The sequence below is a fragment of the Oncorhynchus clarkii genome, chromosome 9 (assembly GCF_045791955.1).
Source record: "Oncorhynchus clarkii lewisi isolate Uvic-CL-2024 chromosome 9, UVic_Ocla_1.0, whole genome shotgun sequence".
Taxonomy (NCBI): domain Eukaryota; kingdom Metazoa; phylum Chordata; class Actinopteri; order Salmoniformes; family Salmonidae; genus Oncorhynchus; species Oncorhynchus clarkii.
The window spans coordinates 4,135,928-4,159,630 of record NC_092155.1 but is presented as its reverse complement, the minus strand read 5'-3'; the positions used below and the strand labels follow the sequence as shown (position 1 = coordinate 4,159,630).

Here is a 23,703-nt window from a genome sequence, read left to right as displayed (position 1 = left end):
ATATTGAAGTATGGCCCACAATGCAATTTACAAGTCTAATAAATCTACATATTTCTGTTTTGTGTCAAATGAATTATTGTATTTAAAAATATATATATTTCTAACAACATTCCAAACTATTTTAGAATTAATTCGTCCAAATGTGTCATAATTCCACTATTTGTATCCGTTTTTGAATCGATTTCAAAGGGGAGACTTTTATTTTGAAGTCGAACCGCATATTTCCCCGGTTGTTTTTTCATTGTAGCTAACTTCACACAGGTGAGTTACATTCAATTCCTGCTGCGAGTCACAGGCACGCCTTTACAACTCGGGGCCACTTGTTTTCTGGTAAGAAATTTTAACAATACGCATGCATATTATTTTGTAACTAGACTGTCTAGCTACAATGCATTATTGTGTGTCAAAGTTAGCAATCTAATAACGGAAAAATGATACAACGGAGTTCCGTTTTCAATGACTCGGCGTGCTAATTATATTAGATGGGTCATGTTTACAACGAGGCTATCTAATATATAGCAAAAAGACGCGAAAGAATCAAGCACATTTGTGAGCTCCGAGCTATTAAACGTGCCAGTCTACGAGGGTGTAATATGAAGGCAGCCACATAAACACGTTATTGACTGACCATTGCATGGCTTCCAGTTGTTCTCGCTAACTGGCGGAGGGAAGGGTGTTTGTTTGGCTGGTGGATCGTGTTCTCACAAATGGCGCCCAAGCCTCCCAATACTCTTTGAGTGTCAATGAGTTCGCTTACATGCACACGATAATGCAATTATTTTGGACAGTCAGATTCATGTAATAGTTAGTTAACGTTTACACGCTTTGCCAGAACGTTTTTCCCCCCTAGTAATCCTGCCTTAAATGGACAGTTGCGTGCATCTGAAATCAGGCCACTTAAATGGGACTTTTGATAAATGTAGAAAATCGCCAATCAAAATAAACGTAATACCAAAGTGACTTATGTTTTTGAGAAGTGTATTTGATAATGATTTCGGACGTAGACTGAACAAGAATATAAAGGCTGCAGGTAAAGTGTTGGTCCCATGTTTCATGAGCTGAAATAAAAGATCCCAGACATTTTCTGTAGGCACAAAAAGCTTATTACTATGAAATTGTGCCCAAATTTGTTTACATCCCTGTCAGTGAGCATTTCTCCTTTGCCAATATAATCCATCCACCCGGTGTGGCTTATAAGGAAGCTGATTAATAGGCATAATCATTACATAGGTGCACCTTGTGCTGGTGTAACCAGTATGAAATGGCTAGCTAGTTAGCAGGGTGCGCGCTAATAGTGTTTTCAATCGGTGACGTCACCCGCTCTGAGACCTTGATGTAGTGGTTCCCCTTTGCTCTGCAAGGGCCGCTGCTTTTGTGGAGCGATGGGTAACGGTGCTTCGTGGGTGACTGTTGTTGATGTGTGCAGAGGGTCCTTGGTTCGAGCCCAGGTAGGGACGAGGAGAGGGACGGAAGCAAAACTGTTATGCTGGGGACAGTAAAGGGCCACTCTAAAATATGAATTTTTGTCACAACGCAATGTCACATGTCTCAAGTTGAGGGAGTGTGCAATTGGCATGCTGATTGCAAGAATGTCCAACAGAGCTGTTGCCAGATAATTTAATGTTCATTTCTCTACTATAAGTCGTTTTTGGAGAATTTGGCAGTACGTCCAACCGGCCTCAACCGTGGACCACGTGTAACCACGACAACCCAGGACCTCCGCATCCGGCTTTTTCACCTGCGGGATCATCTGAGACCAGCCACCCAAACAGCTGATGCAAATGTGGATTTGCACAACCGAAGAATTTCTGCACAAACCGTCAGAAACCGTCTCAGGGAAGCTCATCTCCGTGCTCGTCGTCCTCACCAGGGTCTTGACCTGACTGCAATTCGGCGTCGTAACAGACTTCAGTGGGGAAATGATCACCTTCGATGGCCGCTGGCACCCTGGAGAAGTGTGCTCTTCACGGATGAGTCCCGGTTTCAACTGTAGCAGTAATATGGCAGACTGTGTATGGCGTTGTGTGGGCGAGAGGTTTGCTGATGTCAGGTGGGAGTGAAGGACACTGTTTGCTAGCTTAGCCAGCTAGTCCTAAGGAGGAATCTGGTACACAGCAGGCAGGAGCGACACCGTGTGCCAGCTAGGTAGACTGTGTCCTCAGCCCCCCCCCCCCCCCACAGTTCTGTTAACGGTGAGGGTAGGTGGGAGCCGAAGGACCCTGCCTCCCACTGGTCCGCTGGCCGTCTCCCCGGCGGGCCGGTCCGCTACACACCAGTATCACTAGCCGTACATCGTTATCGTTATTCTCATCATTTCTAATCTACGATGTTTGATTACAGTCATTTCTGTTAATCAATTTTATTATCATTTATTATTCCTATTGTTGTCATTGTCTGAGTGGACACGTTGTTTACAGAGACCACGAGCTTGTGAGGAACAAGTTTTGGTTTATTTCATTCCTTTTACCAGTTTTGCTTGGCTCCTGTCAATCTTCAGCAAGGATATGCATCTTATTATATATTTTTTGTCGGGTACAGCCCTAGAATACGTGTGTGTGTGTGTGTGTAGGGAGTAATTTTTTTGTATTTGTCTATAAAAAAAAAAATATCACAACTTATTTCAACATATTGATCATGAATTTGGACATTCTAAAAGCAGTGTTATGACATAAATCACCATGGCAACCGGAAGCAGCAACAGTATCATTTTCAATGTGTCAACTAAATGGTCCCTTTTTTTTAAAAGGATTTTTCAACCGGATTCATCAGGTAAAAACTACTGAATGAGCCCCCCAAAAAATGTGCTGGGATCGATTTCGATGGTATGAAACGGTGAAGATGTTTTTTTGTGTCCTGGCTTACTTTGTTACTGTGAATGTCTTACACTGTGTGGTCCCGACAGCTAGCTCTTTGTTACTGTGAATGTCTTGCACTGTGTGGTCCCGACAGCTAGCTCTTTGTTACTGTGAATGTCTTGCACTGTGTGGTCCCGACAGCTAGCTCTTTGTTACTGTGAATGTCTTGCACTGTGTGGTCCCGACAGCTAGCTCTTTGTTACTGTGAATGTCTTGCACTGTGTGGTCCCGACAGCTAGCTCTTTGTTACTGTGAATGTCTTGCACTGTGTGGTCCCGACAGCTAGCTCTTTGTTACTGTGAATGTCTTGCACTGTGTGGTCCCGACAGCTAGCTCTTTGTTACTGTGAATGTCTTGCACTGTGTGGTCCCGACAGCTAGCTCTTTGTTACTGTGAATGTCTAACACTGTGTGGTCCCGACAGCTAGCTCTTTGTTACTGTGAATGTCTTGCACTGTGTGGTCCCGACAGCTAGCTCTTTGTTACTGTGAATGTCTTACACTGTGTGGTCCCGACAGCTAGCTCTTTGTTACTGTGAATGTCTTGCACTGTGTGGTCCCGACAGCTAGCTCTTTGTTACTGTGAATGTCTTGCACTGTGTGGTCCCGACAGCTAGCTCTTTGTTACTGTGAATGTCTTGCACTGTGTGGTCCTGACAGCTAGCTCTTTGTTACTGTGAATGTCTTGCACTGTGTGGTCCCGACAGCTAGCTCTTTGTTACTGTGAATGTCTTGCACTGTGTGGTCCCGACAGCTAGCTCTTTGTTACTGTGAATGTCTTGCACTGTGTGGTCCCGACAGCTAGCTCTTTGTTACTGTGAATGTCTTGCACTGTGTGGTCCCGACAGCTAGCTCTTTGTTACTGTGAATGTCTTGCACTGTGTGGTCCCGACAGCTAGCTCTTTGTTACTGTGAATGTCTTGCACTGTGTGGTCCCGACAGCTAGCTCTTTGTTACTGTGAATGTCTTGCACTGTGTGGTCCCGACAGCTAGCTCTTTGTTACTGTGAATGTCTTTCACTGTGTGGTCCCGACAGCTAGCTCTTTGTTACTGTGAATGTCTTACACGGTGTGGTCCCGACAGCTAGCTCTTTGTTACTGTGAATGTCTTACACGGTGTGGTCCCGACAGCTAGCTCTTTGTTACTGTGAATGTCTTACACGGTGTGGTCCCGACAGCTAGCTCTTTGTTACTGTGAATGTCTAACACTGTGTGGTCCCGACAGCTAGCTCTTTGTTACTGTGAATGTCTTACACTGTGTGGTTCTGACAGCTAGCTCTTTGTTACTGTGAATGTCTTTCACTGTGTGGTCCCGACAGCTAGCTCTTTGTTACTGTGAATGTCTTACACGGTGTGGTCCCGACAGCTAGCTCTTTGTTACTGTGAATGTCTTACACGGTGTGGTCCCGACAGCTAGCTCTTTGTTACTGTGAATGTCTTACACTGTGTGGTCCTGACAGCTAGCTCTTTGTTACTGTGAATGTCTTACACTGTGTGGTCCTGACAGCTAGCTCTTTGTTACTGTGAATGTCTTACACTGTGTGGTCCTGACAGCTAGCTCTTTGTTACTGTGAATGTCTAACACTGTGTGGTCCTGACAGCTAGCTCTTTGTTACTGTGAATGTCTTGCACTGTGTGGTCCCGACAGCTAGCTCTTTGTTACTGTGAATGTCTTACACTGTGTGGTCCTGACAGCTAGCTCTTTGTTACTGTGAATGTCTAACACTGTGTGGTCCTGACAGCTAGCTCTTTGTTACTGTGAATGTCTTGCACTGTGTGGTCCCGACAGCTAGCTCTTTGTTACTGTGAATGTCTTACACTGTGTGGTCCTGACAGCTAGCTCTTTGTTACTGTGAATGTCTAACACTGTGTGGTCCCGACAGCTAGCTCTTTGTTACTGTGAATGTCTTGCACTGTGTGGTCCCGACAGCTAGCTCTTTGTTACTGTGAATGTCTTACACTGTGTGGTCCCGACAGCTAGCTCTTTGTTACTGTGAATGTCTTGCACTGTGTGGTCCTGACAGCTAGCTCTTTGTTTACCATTCACTTCCTGTTGAGGGCTAACTTAGCAAGCTTGGGTTCTGATAAAGAGTTCCACAGTTGAGCTAAACTCACGAGGCAGTTATATTCTTCAAGAATCAATGCGTTTTATATCGTTCATTGACGTCAAAATTGTAGCAACTGAAGATGTGTTTTTTTTATTTTTACGATGTCTGTTTTGCAAAGCAACTGCCTCTCCTCCACTAGTGTTTAGTGACGTGTCTGTCCTGTCAGCTGATCTCTATCGGGGCGACCTTCTCTCTCTCCTCTCCACAGTATGAGAAGTACTGCTGCAGCAGGATGCCAGGCAAGGCAGCAGACACGTTCCAACCTGGGGACTTGGTCTTCGCCAAGATGAGGGGCTTCCCCCATTGGCCGGCCAGGGTGAGTCTAACACACACCGACTGTCTGCTGATGTAGTTGACAAACCTTTTGTATTTGACCACGTTTTACTCCCTAATGGCTAGTTATGATTTTGTCTCGTTACTGCAAATCCCCAACCGGCTCAGGAGAGGAAGATGGTCGAGACAGACGATAGTGTCTGTTTCTCCTACAGATAGTAGTGTCTGTGTTTCTCCTACAGATAGATAAACAGTGTCTGTGTTTCTCCTACAGATAGATAAACAGTGTCTGTGTTTCTCCTACAGATCGCCCGGGGCGAGAGCTCTAAGAAGAAGGTTCCAGTGTTTTTCTTTGGAACTCACCAGACGTAAGTAGAGGAGGCTTCCTTTCTGTCCTTCCTCCCTATTCTTCCTGCCCTTCCTTCCTATTCTTCCTGCCCTTCCTTCCTATCCTTCCTTCCTATCGTTCCTATCCTTCCTTCCTGTCCTTCCTGTCCTTCCTTTCCTTCCTGTCCTTTCCTTCCTGTCCTTCCTTCCTGTCCTTTCTGTCCTTCCTTCCTGTCCTTCCTTCCTGACCTTCATGTCCTTCATGTCCTTCCTTCCTGTCCTTCCTGCCCTTCCTATCCTTCCTGTCCTTCCTGTCCTTCCAGACCACAGCTGATTTACTGATGCAGCTTTTTAAACCTTTTATTTAACTAGTCAGTTAAGAACACATTCTTATTTACAATAAATAAAATATAAATATAGGACAAAACAAACATCACAACAAGAGAGACACAACACCACATAAAGAGAGATCGAAAACGACAACATAGCAAGGCAGCAAGACAACCTAACAACAACATGGTAGCAGCACAAAACACGGTATAAACATTATTGGGGCCAGACAACAGCACAAAGGTTAAGAAGGTAGAGACAACAATACATCACAGAAAGCAGCCACAACGGTCAGTCAGAGTCCATGACATTGTTATTATTAATATATTTATTTTTTTAAACCGCATTTATCAATATGTATTATTATCGTTATTATGTATTTCTTATACATTTTGTTATTTATTGTCTCATTATTAAATATAGTTATTTTTTTAAAAATCATTATTTATTATTACTTTATTATTCTCATATTATGATTTATTCTCATTATTATAATTTTTCATGGTTTTTACATGCTAGTAGTCTCCAATTGGAAGTGTCTGATTGGTTTGTACTGACTGTAAGTCAGTGTCTGATAAAGGACCAACATGGGAATTTGATGATTTCTGTCATTCTGTTCTTGTTTGTGGACCGAGTCTTCTTCTTCTGTCGTTCCCAGAGCATCCATACCCACTGAAAATATAGTGACCTACGTAGGCAACAAGGGCAGATATGGGAAAGGAGTGCGCATTAGAGGTTTCACAGAGGGAATGTGGGAGATAGAGAACACTCCTAGAGTATGCAGCAAACAGAAGGTGAGGAGGACACACACACTCTCTCTTTCACACACACACTCTCTCTTTCACACACACACTCTCTCTTTCACACACACACTCTCTCTTTCACACACACTCTCTCTCTCTCACACACACACACTCTCTCACACACACACACACATACTCTCTCGCTCTCTGACACACCTCCCTCCATGTAGTGAATTGGAATGTCTCTCGCTCTCAGCTCAGTCTCTGTTTCTCTGTCTGAAACAGGTGGGTGTTACCCCAGCTAAAAAAGAGCAAGCAGAAAAAAAGCCAGACCAGTCCAAGACATCTGCACCGGTCAAAGTGAGTCAACTGTCCGGCTGTGATACAGACAGTAGCTATATAATAGTAGAAAATAACTTGTATAATATTTTTTTTACTTCAACTTAAACAGGCCCCAATAAAGGCCCCTAAAACACAAGCAAAGACTATCAAGACAGTGGCAGTGACGGCCCCGGGAAACAAGGCGTTACCGGGAAACAAGGCGTTACCGGGAAACAGAAAAACATCTGCCGACGGTCGACAGAGGACCGACACGCCGGCCAACACAAGAGCTGAGAAAAGGAAAAAGGTATGGAGGGGAACGGCACCAATGTTTCTAAACTGAACATTTATCTGTCGAACCTAGAAGTATAAAATATGTTTAATTGCCAGTGTATAAACGTGTTTATAAATCGATTTAAAGATCAATAACCTCTGCTATGCTAATTCGTGTCATTGGATCGGTATGTATTCTACCCAGGACGAGCCTGTCCAAGGGCAGAAGACGGCCCCGGCCAGTTCAGCTGTAATCCCACCAGGTAAAGAACGTTGCCACTCTCTGTCAGCCATTTTGTATCCGTCATATCAATGTGGTGTCATGGGACAGGGATTCTAAAATGGCCGCCCTGTTCTGGTCTCCACAGCCAGCAAGAAGACGAGATTGACGGAGGAGAAAAGCTCGTCCACTCCAAAGAGCGAGAAGACCACAGAAGAGAGAAAGAAACAGGAGGAGAGTAGAGGGAGGAAGAGGAAAAAGGATGAGGGAGAGAAGATAAAGGAAGTTGGTGTTGAAGAGGGAAAGATTGAAGTCAGTAAGATGAGGAAGGTGGAAAGTTTAGAAACAGACAAACAAGTAATCCACAAGGAAGAGGTTAAGGGGGACGAAGAGGAGGGTGGGGTACCAGTGAAGGGGAACGAAGAGGAGGAGGGTGGGGTACCAGTGAAGGGGAACGAAGAGGAGGAGGCTGGGGTACCAGTGAAGGGGAACGAAGAGGAGGAGGCTGGGGTACCAGTGAAGGGGAACGAGGGGGGTGGGGTACCAGTGAAGGGGAACGAAGAGGAGGAGGGTGGGGTACCAGTGAAGGGGAACGAAGAGGAGGAGGCTGGGGTACCAGTGAAGGGGAACGAAGAGGAGGAGGCTGGGGTACCAGTGAAGGGGAACGAAGAGGAGGAGGCTGGGGTACCAGTGAAGGGGAACGAGGAGGAGGAGGCTGGGTTAGCAGTGAAGGGGAACGAGGAGGAGGAGGCTGGGGTACCAGTGAAGGGGAACGAGGAGGAGGAGGCTGGGGTACCAGTGAAGGGGAACGAAGAGGAGGAGGCTGGGTTAGCAGTGAAGGAGGAGGAGGAGGCTGGGGTAGCAGTGAAAGGGCACGAAGTGAAGGAGACCGATACTGTCACAGAGATCAGTCCTGGTCAGGATGAAGAGGTGAGTGCTCTCTGACAGGTCCCAAATGGCCCCCTATTCCCTACAGCATTGTCACCATACTAGAATTTTGACCCTAATATCAGGTTTAGTATTACAATACTCGATATAGTCACGATATTTGATAGGAAAAAGATGCCTAAACGATACCACGGCAACAAAAGATGGCATATTAGCCAAAGTCGCAGAATGGCACTGGATCCACTGGACAGGTAAACTCAGCTACTGCTCTGTTCAATCGTTGGCCATCTTGAATTCAATATCACTGGACAGGTGAACTCAGCTACTGCTCTGTTCAATCGTTGGCCATCTTGAATTCAATATCACTGGACAGGTAAACTCAGCTACTGCTCTGTTCAATCGTTGGCCATCTTGAATTCAATATCACTGGACAGGTAAACTCAGCTACTGCTCTGTTCAATCGTTGGCCATCTTGAATTCAATATCATGACGGTAGATATATATATATATATATATTTTTTTTTTTTTTACATCAACATGTAACAAATAAATTATACACTGAGCAAAAAATATAAACGCAACATGTAAAAAGTGTTGGTCACATTTTTTTTTTATGAGCTGAAATAAAAAGATCCCCGAAAACTTCTGGGTGCACAAGAAGCTTATTTCTTGTTTGTTTACATCCCTGTTAGTGAGCCGAGATAATCCTTCTTCCTGACAGGTGTGGGCATACCAAGAAGCTGATTAAACACCATGATCATTACACAGGTGCACCTTGGGCTTGGGACAATAAAAAGGCTACTCTTAAAATGTGCAGTTTTGTCACACAACACAATGCCACAGATGTCTCGAGTTTGCAATTGGAATGCTGACTGCAGGAATGTCCACCAGAGTTGTTGCCAAATAATTTAATGTTCATTTCTCTACCATAAGCCGCTTCCAATATCGTTTTAGAGAAGTTGGCAGTAGGTCCAACCGGCCTCACAACCGCAGACCACGTGTATGGCGTCGTGTGGGCGAGCGGTTTCCTGTTGTGAACAGAGTGCCCCGTGGTGGTGGGGTTATGGTATGGGCAGGCATAAGCTACAGACAATGAACACAATTTTATAGATGGCAATTTGAATGCACAGAGATACCGTTTGGTGATCCTGAGGCCCGTTGTCGTGCCATTCATCCACCGCCATCACTTCATGTTTCAGCATAATGCACGGCCCCATGTCGCAAGGACCTGGACACAATTCCTGGAAGCTGAAAATGTCCCAGTTCTTCCATGGCCTGAATACTCACCAGACATGTCACCCATTGAGCATGTTTGGAATGCTCTGGATCGACGTGTACGACAGCGTGTTCCAGTTCCTGCCAACATCCAGCAACTTCATACAGCCATTGAAGAGGAGTGGGACAACATTCCACAGGCCACAATCAACAGCCTGATCAACTCTGTGTGAAGGAGATGGGTAGCGCTGCACGAGGCAAATGGTGATCACACCAGATACTGACTGGTTTTCTGATCACACCAGATACTGACCGGTTTTCTGATCACACCAGATACTGACCGGTTTTCTGATCACACCAGATACTGACCGGTTTTCTGATCACACCAGATACTGACTGGTTTTCTGATCACACCAGATACTGACCGGTTTTCTGATCACACCAGATACTGACCGGTTTTCTGATCACACCAGATACTGACCGGTTTTCTGATCACACCAGATACTGACTGGTTTTCTGATCACACCCCTACCTTTTTAAAGGTGTCTGTGACCAACAGATGCATATCTGTATTCCCAGTCATGTGAAATCCATAGATTAGGACTAATTAATTTATTTAAATTGACTGATTTCCTTATGAACTATAACTCAGTAAAATTGTTAATTGTTCCACGTTGCTTCTTATATTTTTGTTCAGTATACAATCAATTTTTTTAAATATTTTTTTTTTACCAATTTAATAACTGTACTTTATTTGAATTGTAAATCTGTATTAATAAACTGGGTATATCAAGATCAAATCAAATTTATTTATAAAGCCCTTCGTACATCAGCTGATATCTCAAAGTGCTGTACAGAAACCCAGCCTAAAACCCCAAATAGCAGGCAATGCAGGTGTAGCAAATCAAATCTATTTGTCACATACACATGGTTAGCAGATGTTATTGATCACATACACATGGTTAGCAGATGTTATTGATCACATACACATGGTTAGCAGATGTTAATGCGAGTTTAGCGAAATGCTTGTGCTTCTAGTTCCGACAATGCAGTAATAACCAACGAGTAATCTAACCTAACAATTCCAAAACTACTACCTTATAGACACAAGTGTAAAGGGATAAAGAATATGTACATAAAGATATATGAATGAGTGATGGTACAGAGCGGCATAGGCAAGATGCAGTAGATGGTATCTGCATTAGTGCATTGTCGGAACTAGAAGCACAAGCATTTCGCTACACTCGCAGCCCAGACTCCCAGTACAGGCTAGCAGTGAGTTAGTGGAGCTAACATGATGCAGTCCAGACTCCCAGGCTAGCAGTGAGTTAGTGGAGCTAACATGATGCAGTCCAGACTCACAGTACAGGCTAGCAGTGAGTTAGTTAGTGGAGCTAACATGATACAGCCCAGACTCCCAGGCTAGCAGTGAGTTAGTGGAGCTAACATGATACAGCCCAGACTCCCAGGCTAGCAGTGAGTTAGTGAAGCTAACATGGTGCAGCCCAGACTCCCAGGCTAGCAGTGAGTTAGTTAGTGGAGCTAACATGATACAGCCCAGACTCCCAGTGCAGGCTAGCAGTGAGTTAGTGGAGCTAACATGATGCAGCCCAGACTCCCAGTGCAGGCTAGCAGTGAGTTAGTGGAGCTAACATGATGCAGTCCAGACTCCCAAGCTAGCAGTGAGTTAGTGGAGCTAACATGGTGCAGCCCAGACTCCCAGGCTAGCAGTGAGTTAGTGGAGCTAACATGATACAGCCCAGGCTAGCAGTGAGTTAGTGGAGCTAACATGATGCAGCCCAGACTCCCAGTGCAGGCTAGCAGTGAGTTAGTGGAGCTAACATGATGCAGTCCAGACTCCCAGGCTAGCAGTGAGTTAGTGGAGCTAACATGATACAGCCCAGACTCCGAGTACAGGCTAGCAGTGAGTTAGTGGAGCTAACATGATGCAGCCCAGACTCCCAGTGCAGGCTAGCAGTGAGTTAGTGGAGCTAACATGATGCAGTCCAGACTCCCAGGCTAGCAGTGAGTCAGTGCAGCCCAGACTCCCAAGCTAGCAGTGAGTTAGTGGAGCTAACATGGTGCAGCCCAGACTCCCAGGCTAGCAGTGAGTTAGTGGAGCTAACATGATACAGCCCAGACTCCCAGTACAGGCTAGCAGTGAGTTAGTGGAGCTAACATGATGCAGCCCAGACTCCCCAGTACAGGCTAGCAGTGAGTTAGTGGAGCTAACATGATACAGCCCAGACTCCCAGTACAGGCTAGCAGTGAGTTAGTGGAGCTAACATGATACAGCCCAGACTCCCAGTACAGGCTAGCAGTGAGTTAGTGGAGCTAACATGATACAGCCCAGGCTAGCAGTGAGTTAATGGAGCTAACATGATACAGCCCAGACTCCCAGGCTAGCAGTGAGTTAGTGAAGCTAACATGATGCAGCCCAGGCTAGCAGGGAGTTAGTGGAGCTAACATGATGCAGTCCAGACTCCCAGGCTAGCAGTGAGTTAGTGGAGCTAACATGATGCAGCCCAGACTCCCAGGCTAGCAGTGAGTTAGTGGAGCTAACATGATGCAGCCCAGACTCCCTGTACAGGCTAGCAGTGAGTTAGTGGAGCTAACATGATGCAGCCCAGACTCCCAGGCTAGCAGTGAGTTAGTGGAGCTAACATGATGCAGCCCAGACTCCCAGTACAGGCTAGCAGTGAGTTAGTGGAGCTAACATGATGCAGTCCAGACTCCCAGGCTAGCAGTGAGTTAGTGGAGCTAACTTGATGCAGTCCAGACTCCCAAGCTAGCAGTGAGTTAGTGGAGCTAACATGGTGCAGCCCAGACTCCCAGGCTAGCAGTGAGTTAGTGGAGCTAACATGATGCAGCCCAGACTCCCAGGCTAGCAGTGAGTTAGTGGAGCTAACATGATACAGCCCAGACTCCCAGGCTAGCAGTGAGTTAGTGGAGCTAACATGGTGCAGCCCAGACTCCCAGGCTAGCAGTGAGTTAGTGGAGCTAACATGATGCAGCCCAGACTTCCAGGCTAGCAGTGAGTTAGTGGAGCTAACATGATACAGCCCAGACTCCCAGGCTAGCAGTGAGTTAGTGGAGCAGACAGGGTGCAGGCTATAAGAGGTCGGCTATGCTGATATACAGGCTTGATCTTTGAGACACTCTTGGCAGAAAGTAACACAAATTTTAGTCCCGAACCGTTTTTCATGTTCTAGTGTGGAAGTACAGAAGTGTGGGTATACCGTGAGTTATAGCTAGTTATATAGTTATAAGGTATACCGTGCAACACTCGTTCTCTATCTATCCCTACTTTTAACTATATAGAGTGTCGTTTGAAATGCAGACCAGGCCAACTGTCCAATATTAGTGAAGATTGATAGTGATGTAATATCCTGTTAGTGAAATCACATCCTGTTTGTGTGTGTGCGCAGCGTCGGCGGCGTCTGGCGGCCAGGAGAGAAAGTGTCCTGAAGTCTCTACAAGGACTTCTCACTAGAAGGAAGGGTCTGAGAAGACACAGCCTTAAACCTACACGGACACCGTGAGCACACACCTCATGAATACACACACACCTCATGAATACACACACACACTGCCCTACACTGCTCTGAGCAGACACACACACGCACTGCCCTACACTGCTCTGAGCAGACACACACACACACACACACACTGCCCCACACTGCTCTGAAATAATCAACTTTTTTTTCCTTCCTTTCATCAGGAAAAATGGAGCTGGGGGGAAGAAAGCTGAAGAGAAGAGTAGAAAGACAGGCGGGCAGAAAAGGGACAGAAAAACAGCGAGTAAGACAGCAGGCGGAAAGACAGCAGGCGGAAAGACAGCAGGCGGCAAGACAGCAGGCGGCAAGACAACAGGCGGCAAGACAGCAGGCGGCAAGACAGCAGGCGGCAAGACAGCAGGCGGAAAGGCAACGGACAGGAAGAAAACAGATGAGAAGGTGGAAAGTACGAAAACTGAAGTAAAAAAAATGGAAGGCAAAAAAACTGAATGTAAGAAACCAGAACAAAAGATGGAGAAGAAAGTGGAGAGCAAGAAATCAGCGGAGGCTAAGAAGTCCGACTCGACCCGGGCGGAGGCTAAGAAGTCCGACTCGACCCGGGCGGAGGCTAAGAAGTCCGACTCGACCCGGGCGGAGGCTAAGAAGTCGGACTCGAGCCGGGCGGAGGCTAAGAAGTCGGACTCGAGCCGGGCGGAGGCTAAGAAGTCGGACTCGAGCCGGGCGGAGGCTAAGAAGTCGGACTCGAGCCGGGCGGAGGCTAAGAAGTCGGACTCGAGCCGGGCGGAGGCTAAGAAGTCGGACTCGAGCCGGGCGGAGGCTAAGAAGTCGGACTCGAGCCGGGCGGAGGCTAAGAAGTCGGACTCGAGCCGGGCGGAGGCTAAGAAGTCGGACTCGAGCCGGGCGGAGGCTAAGAAGTCGGACTCGAGCCGGGCGGAGGCTAAGAAGTCGGACTCGAGCCGGGCGGAGGCTAAGAAGTCGGACTCGAGCCGGGCGGAGGCTAAGAAGTCGGACTCGAGCCGGGCGGAGGCTAAGAAGTCGGACTCGAGCCGGGCGGAGGCTAAGAAGTCGGACTCGAGCCGGGCGGAGGCTAAGAAGTCGGACTCGAGCCGGGCGGAGGCTAAGAAGTCGGACTCGAGCCGGGCGGAGGCTAAGAAGTCGGACTCGAGCCGGGCGGAGGCTAAGAAGTCGGACTCGAGCCGGGCGGAGGCTAAGAAGTCGGACTCGAGCCGGGCGGAGGCTAAGAAGTCGGACTCGAGCCGGGCGGAGGCTAAGAAGTCGGACTCGAGCCGGGCGGAGGCTAAGAAGTCGGACTCGAGCCGGGCGGAGGCTAAGAAGTCGGACTCGAGCCGGGCGGAGGCTAAGAAGTCGGACTCGAGCCGGGCGGAGGCTAAGTCGTCCGACTCGACCCGTGCGGAGGCTACGAAGTCCGACTCGACCCGTGCGGAGGCTACGAAGTCCGACTCGACCCGGGCGGAGGCTACGAAGTCCGAAGCCAAGAAACTGGAGACAGAACAGGTAGAGAGACGACAGGAGGAGGAGCCTAAATCACCTCAGTGAGTACAGGAATGAATAACCCGTCTGTCCTACCTGTCTGTCCTGTAACTCTCTTTTATCTACCTGTCCGGTACCTGTCGGCTTGCCTGTCTATGTCGGTGATCATAACTAACCATTGGTTGTCTTGTCTGTACCAGGAGAGGTGTACTAGGATGAATAACCTGTCTGTCCTACCTGTCTGCCCTGTCTCCCCTGTAACTGTCTTTTATCTACCTGTCTGCCTGTCTCCCCTGTAACTGTCTTTTATCTACCTGTCTGCCTGTCTGCCTGTACCTGTCGGTGATCATAACTAACCATTGGTTGTCTTGTCTGTACCAGGAGAGGTGTACCAGGGGACGGCCAGAAAGCAGACAGCGTGTCTAAGCTACATGCCACTAAAGAATCTTTCAGTCTGACAGACTCTACCCTGCACCGAATACACGGAGACATACGCATCTCTCTGAAGACGGACAACCCTGTGAGTCACACGCACAACCTTTGATCTGTTTGAGAAATGGAACCTTTTACCCCCCCCACACCCCCATCCATCAGGACATTAGTCGGTGTCTGATAGTTCTGAACCAACTCACTATGGTCTATATAACGTCTCTCTCTCTCTGTGTGTCGCTGTGTGTCTCTGTGTGTCTCTCTCACTGTCTCTCTCTTTTTCTCTGTGTGTCTCTGTGTGGCTCTCTCTCACTCTCTCTCTTTTTCTCTGTGTGTGTCTGTCTCTGTCTCTCTGTCTGTATGTCTTTTTCTCTGTCTGTCTCTGTGTGTCTCTCTCTCTGTCTCTCTCTGTCTCTCTCTGTCTCTCTGTCTCTCTGTCTCTCTGTCTGTCTGTCTGTCTGTCTCTCTGTCTCTCAGGACATTAGTAAGTGTCTGACAGCGCTGGACCAACTCAGTATGGTCTATGTAACATCACAACACGTCCAGAGACACAGTGAACTCATCACTACGCTCAGAAAGGTACGACTGCTACCATCAACATCCAATAAAACACCTGACTTAGTGCTTTCGGAAAGTACCCAGACCCTTTGTTACGTTATGAATTAAATAAACAATCGTCAATCTACACACAATACCCCATAATGACAAAGTCTGTCTCTGTCTCTGTCTCTCTCTGTCTCTCTCTCTGTCTCTCTCTCTCTGTCTCTCTCTCTGTCTCTGTCTCTCTCTCTCTGTCTCTCTCTCTCTCTCCCTCCTCTCTCTGTCTCTCTCTCTCTCTCTCTCTGTACACAATACCCCATAATGACAAAGTCTGTCTCTGTCTCTCTCTGTCTCTCTCTCTCCCTCCTCTCTCTGTCTCTCTCTCTCTGTACACAATACCCCATAATGACAGTCTGTCTCTGTCTCTCTCTCTCTCTCTCTCTCTCTGTCTCTCTCTGTCTCTCTCTCTCTGTACACAATACCCCATAATGACAGTCTGTCTCTGTCTCTCTCTCTCTCTCTGTCTCTCTCTCTCCCCCTCCTCTCTCTGTCTCTCTCTCTCTGTACACAATACCCCATAATGACAAAGTCTGTCTGTCTCTCTCTCTCTCTCTCTCTCTGTCTCTCTCTCCCTCCTCTCTCTGTCTCTCTCTCTCCCTCCTCTCTGTCTCTCTCTCTGTACACAATACCATAATGACAAAGCAAAAATTTTTGCAAATTTATTACAAATTCAGTCTTCAGACCCTTTACTCAGTACTTTGTCGAAGCACCTTTGGCAGCGATTACAGCCTCGAGTCTTCTTGGGTATGATGATACAAGCTTGGCACACCTGCATTTGGGGAGTTTCTCCCATTCTTCTCTGCAGATCCTCTCAAGTTCTGTTAGGTTGGATGGGGAGCGTCGCTGCACAGCTATTTTCAGGTCTCTCCAGAGATGTTCGATCGGGTTCAAGTCCGGGCTCTGGCTGGGCCACTCAAGGACATTCAGAGACTTGTCCCGAAGCCACTCCTGTGTTTTCTTGGCTGTGTGCTTAGGGTCGTTGTCCTTTTGGAAGGTGAAACTTTACCCCAGTCTGAGGTCCTGAAAGCTCTGGAGCAGATTTTCATCCAGGATCTCTCTGTACTTTTGCTCTGTTAATCTTTCCCTCGATCCTGACTGTCTCCAAGTCCCTGCCGCTGAAAAACATCCCCACAGCATGATGCTGACACCACCATGCTTCACCGTAGTGATGCTGCCACCACCATGCTTCACCGTAGGGATGGTATGGGGTTTCCTCTAGACGTGAAGCTTGGCGTTCAGGACCAAGTGTTCAATCTTGGTTTCATCAGACCAGAGAATCTTGTTTATCATGGTCTTTGAGTCTTTAGGTGCCTTTTGGAAAACTCCTAGCGGTCTGTCATCTGCCTTTTACTGAGGAGTGGCTTCCGTCTGGCCACTCTACCATAAAGGCCTGATTGCTGGAGCGCTGCAGAGATGGTTGTCCTTCTGGAAGGTTCTCCCATCTCCACAGAGGAACTCTGGAGCTCTGTCAGAGTGACCATTGGGTTCTTGGTCACCTCCCTAACCAAGGCCCTTCTCCCCTGATTGCTCAGTTTGGCCGGGCGGCCAGCTCTAGGAAGAGTCTTGGTGGTTCCAAACTTCTTTCATTTAAGAATGATGGAGGCCACTGTGTTCTTGGGGACCTTCAATGCTGCAGAAATGTTTTGGTACCCTTCCCCAGATCTGCGCCTCGACACAATCCTGTCTTTGAGCTCTAAAAACAATTACTTCGACCTCATGGCTTGGTTTTTGCTCTGACATGCACTGTCAACTGTGGGACCTTTTATACAGACAGGTGTGTGCCTTTCCAAATCATGTCCAATCAATTGAATTTACCACAGGTGAACCCCAATCAAGTTGTAGAAACATCTCAACAATGATCAATGGAAACAGGATGCACCTGAGCTCAATTTCAAGTCTCATAGCAAAGAGTCTGAATACTTATGTAAATGAGGTATTTCTGTTTTTTACTTTTAATACATTTTCAAAAATGTCTAAACTTGTTTTCGCTTTGTCACTATGGAGTATTGTGTGTAGATTGAATAAAATGTTTTAAGTAATACATTTTGGAATAAGGCCAGAATTTAACAAAATGTTGAAAAAGTCAAGGGATCTGAACACTTTCCGAACACAGCTGACGTACAGAACCAGGCGAACAGAACCAGGCGAACAGCTGACGTACAGAACCAGGCGAACACAGCTGACGTACAGAACCAGGCGAACAGCTGACGTACAGAACCAGGCGAACACAGCTGACGTACAGAACCAGGCGAACACAGCTGACGTACAGAACCAGGCGAACACAGCTGACGTACAGAACCAGGCGAACACAGCTGACGTACAGAACCAGGCGAACACAGCTGACGTACAGAACCAGGCGAACACAGCTGACGTACAGAACCAGGCGAACACAGCTGACGTACAGAACCAGGCGAACACAGCTGACGTACAGAACCAGGCACACACTGCTGACGTACAGAACCAGGCACACACAGCTGACGTACAGAACCAGGCACACACTGCTGACGTACAGAACCAGGCACACACAGCTGACGTACAGAACCAGGCGAACAGAACCAGGCGAACAGCTGACGTACAGAACCAGGCAAACACAGCTGACGTACAGAACCAGGCGAACACAGCTGACGTACAGAACCAGGCACACACTGCTGACGTACAGAACCAGGCACACACTGCTGACGTACAGAACCAGGCACACACTGCTGACGTACAGAACCAGGCACACACAGCTGACGTACAGGACCAGGCACACAGCTGACGTACAGAACCAGGCACGCAGCTGACATACAGAACCAGGCGAACAGAACCAGGCACACACTGCTGACGTACAGAACCAGGCACACACTGCTGACGTACAGAACCAGGCACACACAGCTGACGTACAGAACCAGGCACACACAGCTGACGTACAGAACCAGGCACGCAGCTGACATACAGAACCAGGCGAACAGAACCAGGCGAACAGCTGACATACAGAACCAGGCACACACTGCTGACGTACAGAACCAGGCACACACTGCTGACGTACAGAACCAGGCACACACTGCTGACGTACAGAACCAGGCACACACTGCTGACGTACAGAACCAGGCACACAGCTGACGTACAGAACCAGGCACACACAGCTGACGTACAGAACCAGGCACACACAGCTGACGTACAGAACCAGGCGAACAGAACCAGGCACACACAGCTGACGTACAGAACCAGGCGCACAGCTGACGTACAGAACCAGGCGCACAGCTGACGTACAGAACCAGGCGCACAGCTGACGTACAGAACCAGGCACACACAGCTGACGTACAGAACCAGGCGAACAGAACCAGGCACACACAGCTGACGTACAGAACCAGGCACACACAGCTGACGTACAGAACCAGGCGAACAGAACCAGGCACACACTGCTGACGTACAGAACCAGGCACACACTGCTGACGTACAGAACCAGGCACACACTGCTGACGTACAGAACCAGGCACACACTGCTGACGTACAGAACCAGGCACACACAGCTGACGTACAGAACCAGGCACACACAGCTGACGTACAGAACCAGGCACACAGCTGACGTACAGAACCAGGCACACAGCTGACGTACAGAACCAGGCGCACAGCTGACGTACAGAACCAGGCGAACAGAACCAGGCACACACTGCTGACGTACAGAACCAGGCACACAGCTGACGTACAGAACCAGGCACACACAGCTGACGTACAGAACCAGGCACACACTGCTGTACAGAACCAGGCACACAGCTGACGTACAGAACCAGGCACACACAGCTGACGTACAGAACCAGGCACACACAGCTGACGTACAGAACCAGGCACACACAGCTGACGTACAGAACCAGGCGCACAGCTGACGTACAGAACCAGGCGCACAGCTGACGTACAGAACCAGGCGCACAGCTGACGTACAGAACCAGGCGCACTGCTGACGTACAGAACCAGGCGAACAGAACCAGGCACACAGCTGACATACAGAACCAGGCGAACAGAACCAGGCACACAGCTGACGTACAGAACCAGGCACACACAGCTGACGTACAGAACCAGGCACACAGCTGACGTACAGAACCAGGCACACAGCTGACGTACAGAACCAGGCAAACAGCTGACGTACAGAACCAGGCGAACAGAACCAGGCACACACAGCTGATGTACAGAACCAGGCACACACAGCTGACGTACAGAACCAGGCACACAGCTGACGTACAGAACCAGGCACACAGCTGACGTACAGAACCAGGCGCACAGCTGACGTACAGAACCAGGCGCACAACTGACGTACAGAACCAGGCACACACAGCTGACGTACAGAACCAGGCACACAGCTGACGTACAGAACCAGGCGAACAGAACCAGGCACACACAGCTGACGTACAGAGCTGACGTACAGAACCAGGCACACACAGCTGACGTACAGAACCAGGCACACAGCTGACGTACAGAACCAGGCACACAGCTGACGTACAGAACCAGGCACACAGCTGACGTACAGAACCAGGCACACAGCTGACGTACAGAACCAGGCACACAGCTGACGTACAGAACCAGGCGAACAGCTGACGTACAGAACCAGGCGAACAGAACCAGGCACACAGCTGACGTACAGAACCAGGCACACACAGCTGACGTACAGAACCAGGCACACACAGCTGACGTACAGAACCAGGCACACACAGCTGACGTACAGAACCAGGCACACACAGCTGACGTACAGAACCAGGCACACACAGCTGACGTACAGAACCAGGCAAACAGCTGACGTACAGAACCAGGCACACACAGCTGACGTACAGAACCAGGCACACAGCTGACGTACAGAACCAGGCGAACAGAACCAGGCACACAGCTGACGTACAGAACCAGGCACACACAGCTGACGTACAGAACCAGGCGAACAGAACCAGGCACACACAGCTGACGTACAGAACCAGGCAAACAGCTGACGTACAGAACCAGGCACACACAGCTGACGTACAGAACCAGGCACACAGCTGACGTACAGAACCAGGCGAACAGAACCAGGCACACAGCTGACGTACAGAACCAGGCACATACAGCTGACGTACAGAACCAGGCACACACAGCTGACGTACAGAACCAGGCACACACAGCTGACGTGCAGAACCAGGCACACACAGCTGACGTGCAGAACCAGGCACACACAGCTAACGTGCAGAACCGGGCACACACAGCTGACGTACAGAACCAGGCGAACAGCTGACGTACAGAACCAGGCGAACAGCTGACGTACAGAACCAGGCGAACAGCTGACGTACAGAACCAGGCGAACAGCTGACATACAGAACCAGGCACACAGCTGACGTACAGAACCAGGCGAACAGAACCAGGCGAACAGAACCAGGCACACAGCTGACGTACAGAACCAGGCGAACAGAACCAGGCACACAGCTGACGTACAGAACCAGGCACACAGCTGACATACAGAACCAGGCGAACAGAACCAGGCACACACAGCTGACGTACAGAACCAGGCACACACAGCTGACGTACAGAACCAGGCACACAGTTGACGTACAGAACCAGGCGAACACAGCTGACGTACAGAACCAGGCGAACACAGCTGACGTACAGAACCAGGCGAACACAGCTGACGTACAGAACCAGGCGAACAGAACCAGGCACACAGCTGACGTACAGAACCAGGCACACAGCTGACGTACAGAACCAGGCGTACAGAACCAGGCACACAGCTGACGTACAGAACCAGGCACACACAGCTGACGTACAGAACCAGGCACACAGCTGACGTACAGAACCAGGCGAACAGAACCAGGCACACACAGCTGACGTACAGAGCTGACGTACAGAACCAGGCACACACAGCTGACGTACAGAACCAGGCACACAGCTGACGTACAGAACCAGGCACACAGCTGACGTACAGAACCAGGCACACAGCTGACGTACAGAACCAGGCACACAGCTGACGTACAGAACCAGGCGAACAGCTGACGTACAGAACCAGGCGAACAGAACCAGGCACACAGCTGACGTACAGAACCAGGCGAACAGAACCAGGCGAACAGAACCAGGCACACAGCTGACGTACAGAACCAGGCGAACAGAACCAGGCACACAGCTGACGTACAGAACCAGGCACACAGCTGACATACAGAACCAGGCGAACAGAACCAGGCACACACAGCTGACGTACAGAACCAGGCACACAGTTGACGTACAGAACCAGGCGAACACAGCTGACGTACAGAACCAGGCGAACACAGCTGACGTACAGAACCAGGCGAACACGGCTGACGTACAGAACCAGGCGAACACAGCTGACGTACAGAACCAGGCGAACAGAACCAGGCACACAGCTGACGTACAGAACCAGGCACACAGCTGACATACAGAACCAGGCGAACAGAACCAGGCACACACAGCTGACGTACAGAACACACCAGAACCAGACGAACACAGCACACAGTTGACGTACAGAACCAGGCGAACACAGCTGACGTACAGAACCAGGCGAACACAGCTGACGTACAGAACCAGACGAACACAGCTGACGTACAGAACCAGGCGAACAGAACCAGGCGAACACAGCTGACGTACAGAACCAGGCGAACACAGCTGACGTACAGAACCAGGCGAACACAGCTGACGTACAGAACCAGGCGAACACAGCTGACGTACAGAACCAGACGAACACAGCTGACGTACAGAACCAGGCGAACAGAACCAGGCGAACACAGCTGACGTACAGAACCAGGCGAACACAGCTGACGTACAGAACCAGGCGAACACAGCTGACGTACAGAACCAGGCGAACACAGCTGACGTACAGAACCAGACGAACACAGCTGACGTACAGAACCAGGCTAAAGTTTGGACACACCTACTCATTCCAGCATTTTTCTTTATTTTGACTATTTTCTAGACTGTAGAATAATAGTGAAGACACAGTACAAATAAAACCCCTTGAATTAGTAGGTGTGTCCAAACTTTAGACTGGTACTGTACATCCAGTAACTACACGCACACACCTGACAGATCCAATAACTACACACACACACACACACCTGACAGATCCAATAACTACACACACACACACACACACCTGACAGATCCAATAACTACACACACCTGACAGATCCAATAACTACACACACCTGACAGATACAATAACTACACACACACACACACACACCTGACAGATCCAATAACTACACACACCTGACAGATACAATAACTACACACACACACACACCTGACACACCCAATAACTACACACATCCACACACTCTTCACTCCTTTACCACGTACACACACCTAACCACACCTGTGTGCTTCCCAGATGCGTCGTTTCCGCAGTAACCAGGACGTGATGGACAAGGCATCGATGCTCTACAACCGCTTCAAGAACGCATTCCTATTGGTTAGCGACAAGGATAACGTCATCAGCCCCGAGTTCCTCCGCTCGCTCCTGGAGGAGAAAGAGAGGGAGGAGGAGGAGAGGGTGGAGAGATGGAGGGAGAAACAGAAGAGGAGAGGAGAGGTTCTGCAGGAGGTTCGCAGGAGAATGAGTCAACTGGAGGAGAGGAGGGGAGGAGAGAAGGGGGTCGTGACTGAGAAGAAGGAAGAGGAGGTGCCAGAGGAGGTGCCAGAGGGTGGGAGCTCCGAACTCCAATAGCCTCATCCTGAGCTCCACTGTGAGAAACGGAGCAGGGTGAAGTTGCCCCTAGACTCTGATCTTGGTGCAGGTTACAATTTTCGACCACTAATGGTTGAAGGTTAGTATTTGGGGAGGGAAACTGATTCTAGATCTGTACCTTATGGGGGGGGTTGGGGGGTGTGACAGAACAATGGAACATACAGAACAATGGAACATATAGAACAATGGAACATACCAACTCAGAATCAGAGGGGGTGAACACGGAACATACCAGCTGTCCAACTGGGGTTATGATGTTTCTTAACCTTCTCTTGTCCAATCTTAGTATTTGGACAACCTCCTCACCCATATTCATTGGACGTTTTGCAATGGAAAAGGACAACGAGTGTTTTTATTTTCAATTTTTATTTTTTATTGAACAAATTCAGGGTGTTTAGGTCTTCTAGTGAATAGGGCTCGGGTGT

General features: G+C 48.7%; 2 protein-coding genes across 2 annotated transcripts in view; one reads left to right on the top strand and one right to left on the bottom strand.

Annotated features, from left to right (window-relative positions):
• Positions 1 to 23,703, bottom strand: part of LOC139415790 (phosphatidylcholine:ceramide cholinephosphotransferase 2-like) — a 742,387-nt gene that overhangs the window by 524,338 nt on the left and 194,346 nt on the right. The gene's annotated exons all lie outside the window — the stretch shown is intronic.
• On the top strand, positions 270 to 23,409 carry LOC139417011 (ribosome-binding protein 1-like). The gene is made up of 13 exons (XM_071166245.1): positions 270 to 330; positions 5,169 to 5,276; positions 5,540 to 5,601; positions 6,549 to 6,684; positions 6,919 to 6,993; positions 7,085 to 7,261; positions 7,433 to 7,490; positions 7,596 to 8,377; positions 12,979 to 13,088; positions 13,272 to 14,621; positions 14,941 to 15,079; positions 15,466 to 15,567; positions 22,922 to 23,409. Exons 2-13 carry the CDS (start codon positions 5,193 to 5,195, stop codon positions 23,255 to 23,257), a joined length of 3,411 nt encoding a protein of 1,136 aa, XP_071022346.1. The 5' UTR covers positions 270 to 330; positions 5,169 to 5,192; the 3' UTR covers positions 23,258 to 23,409.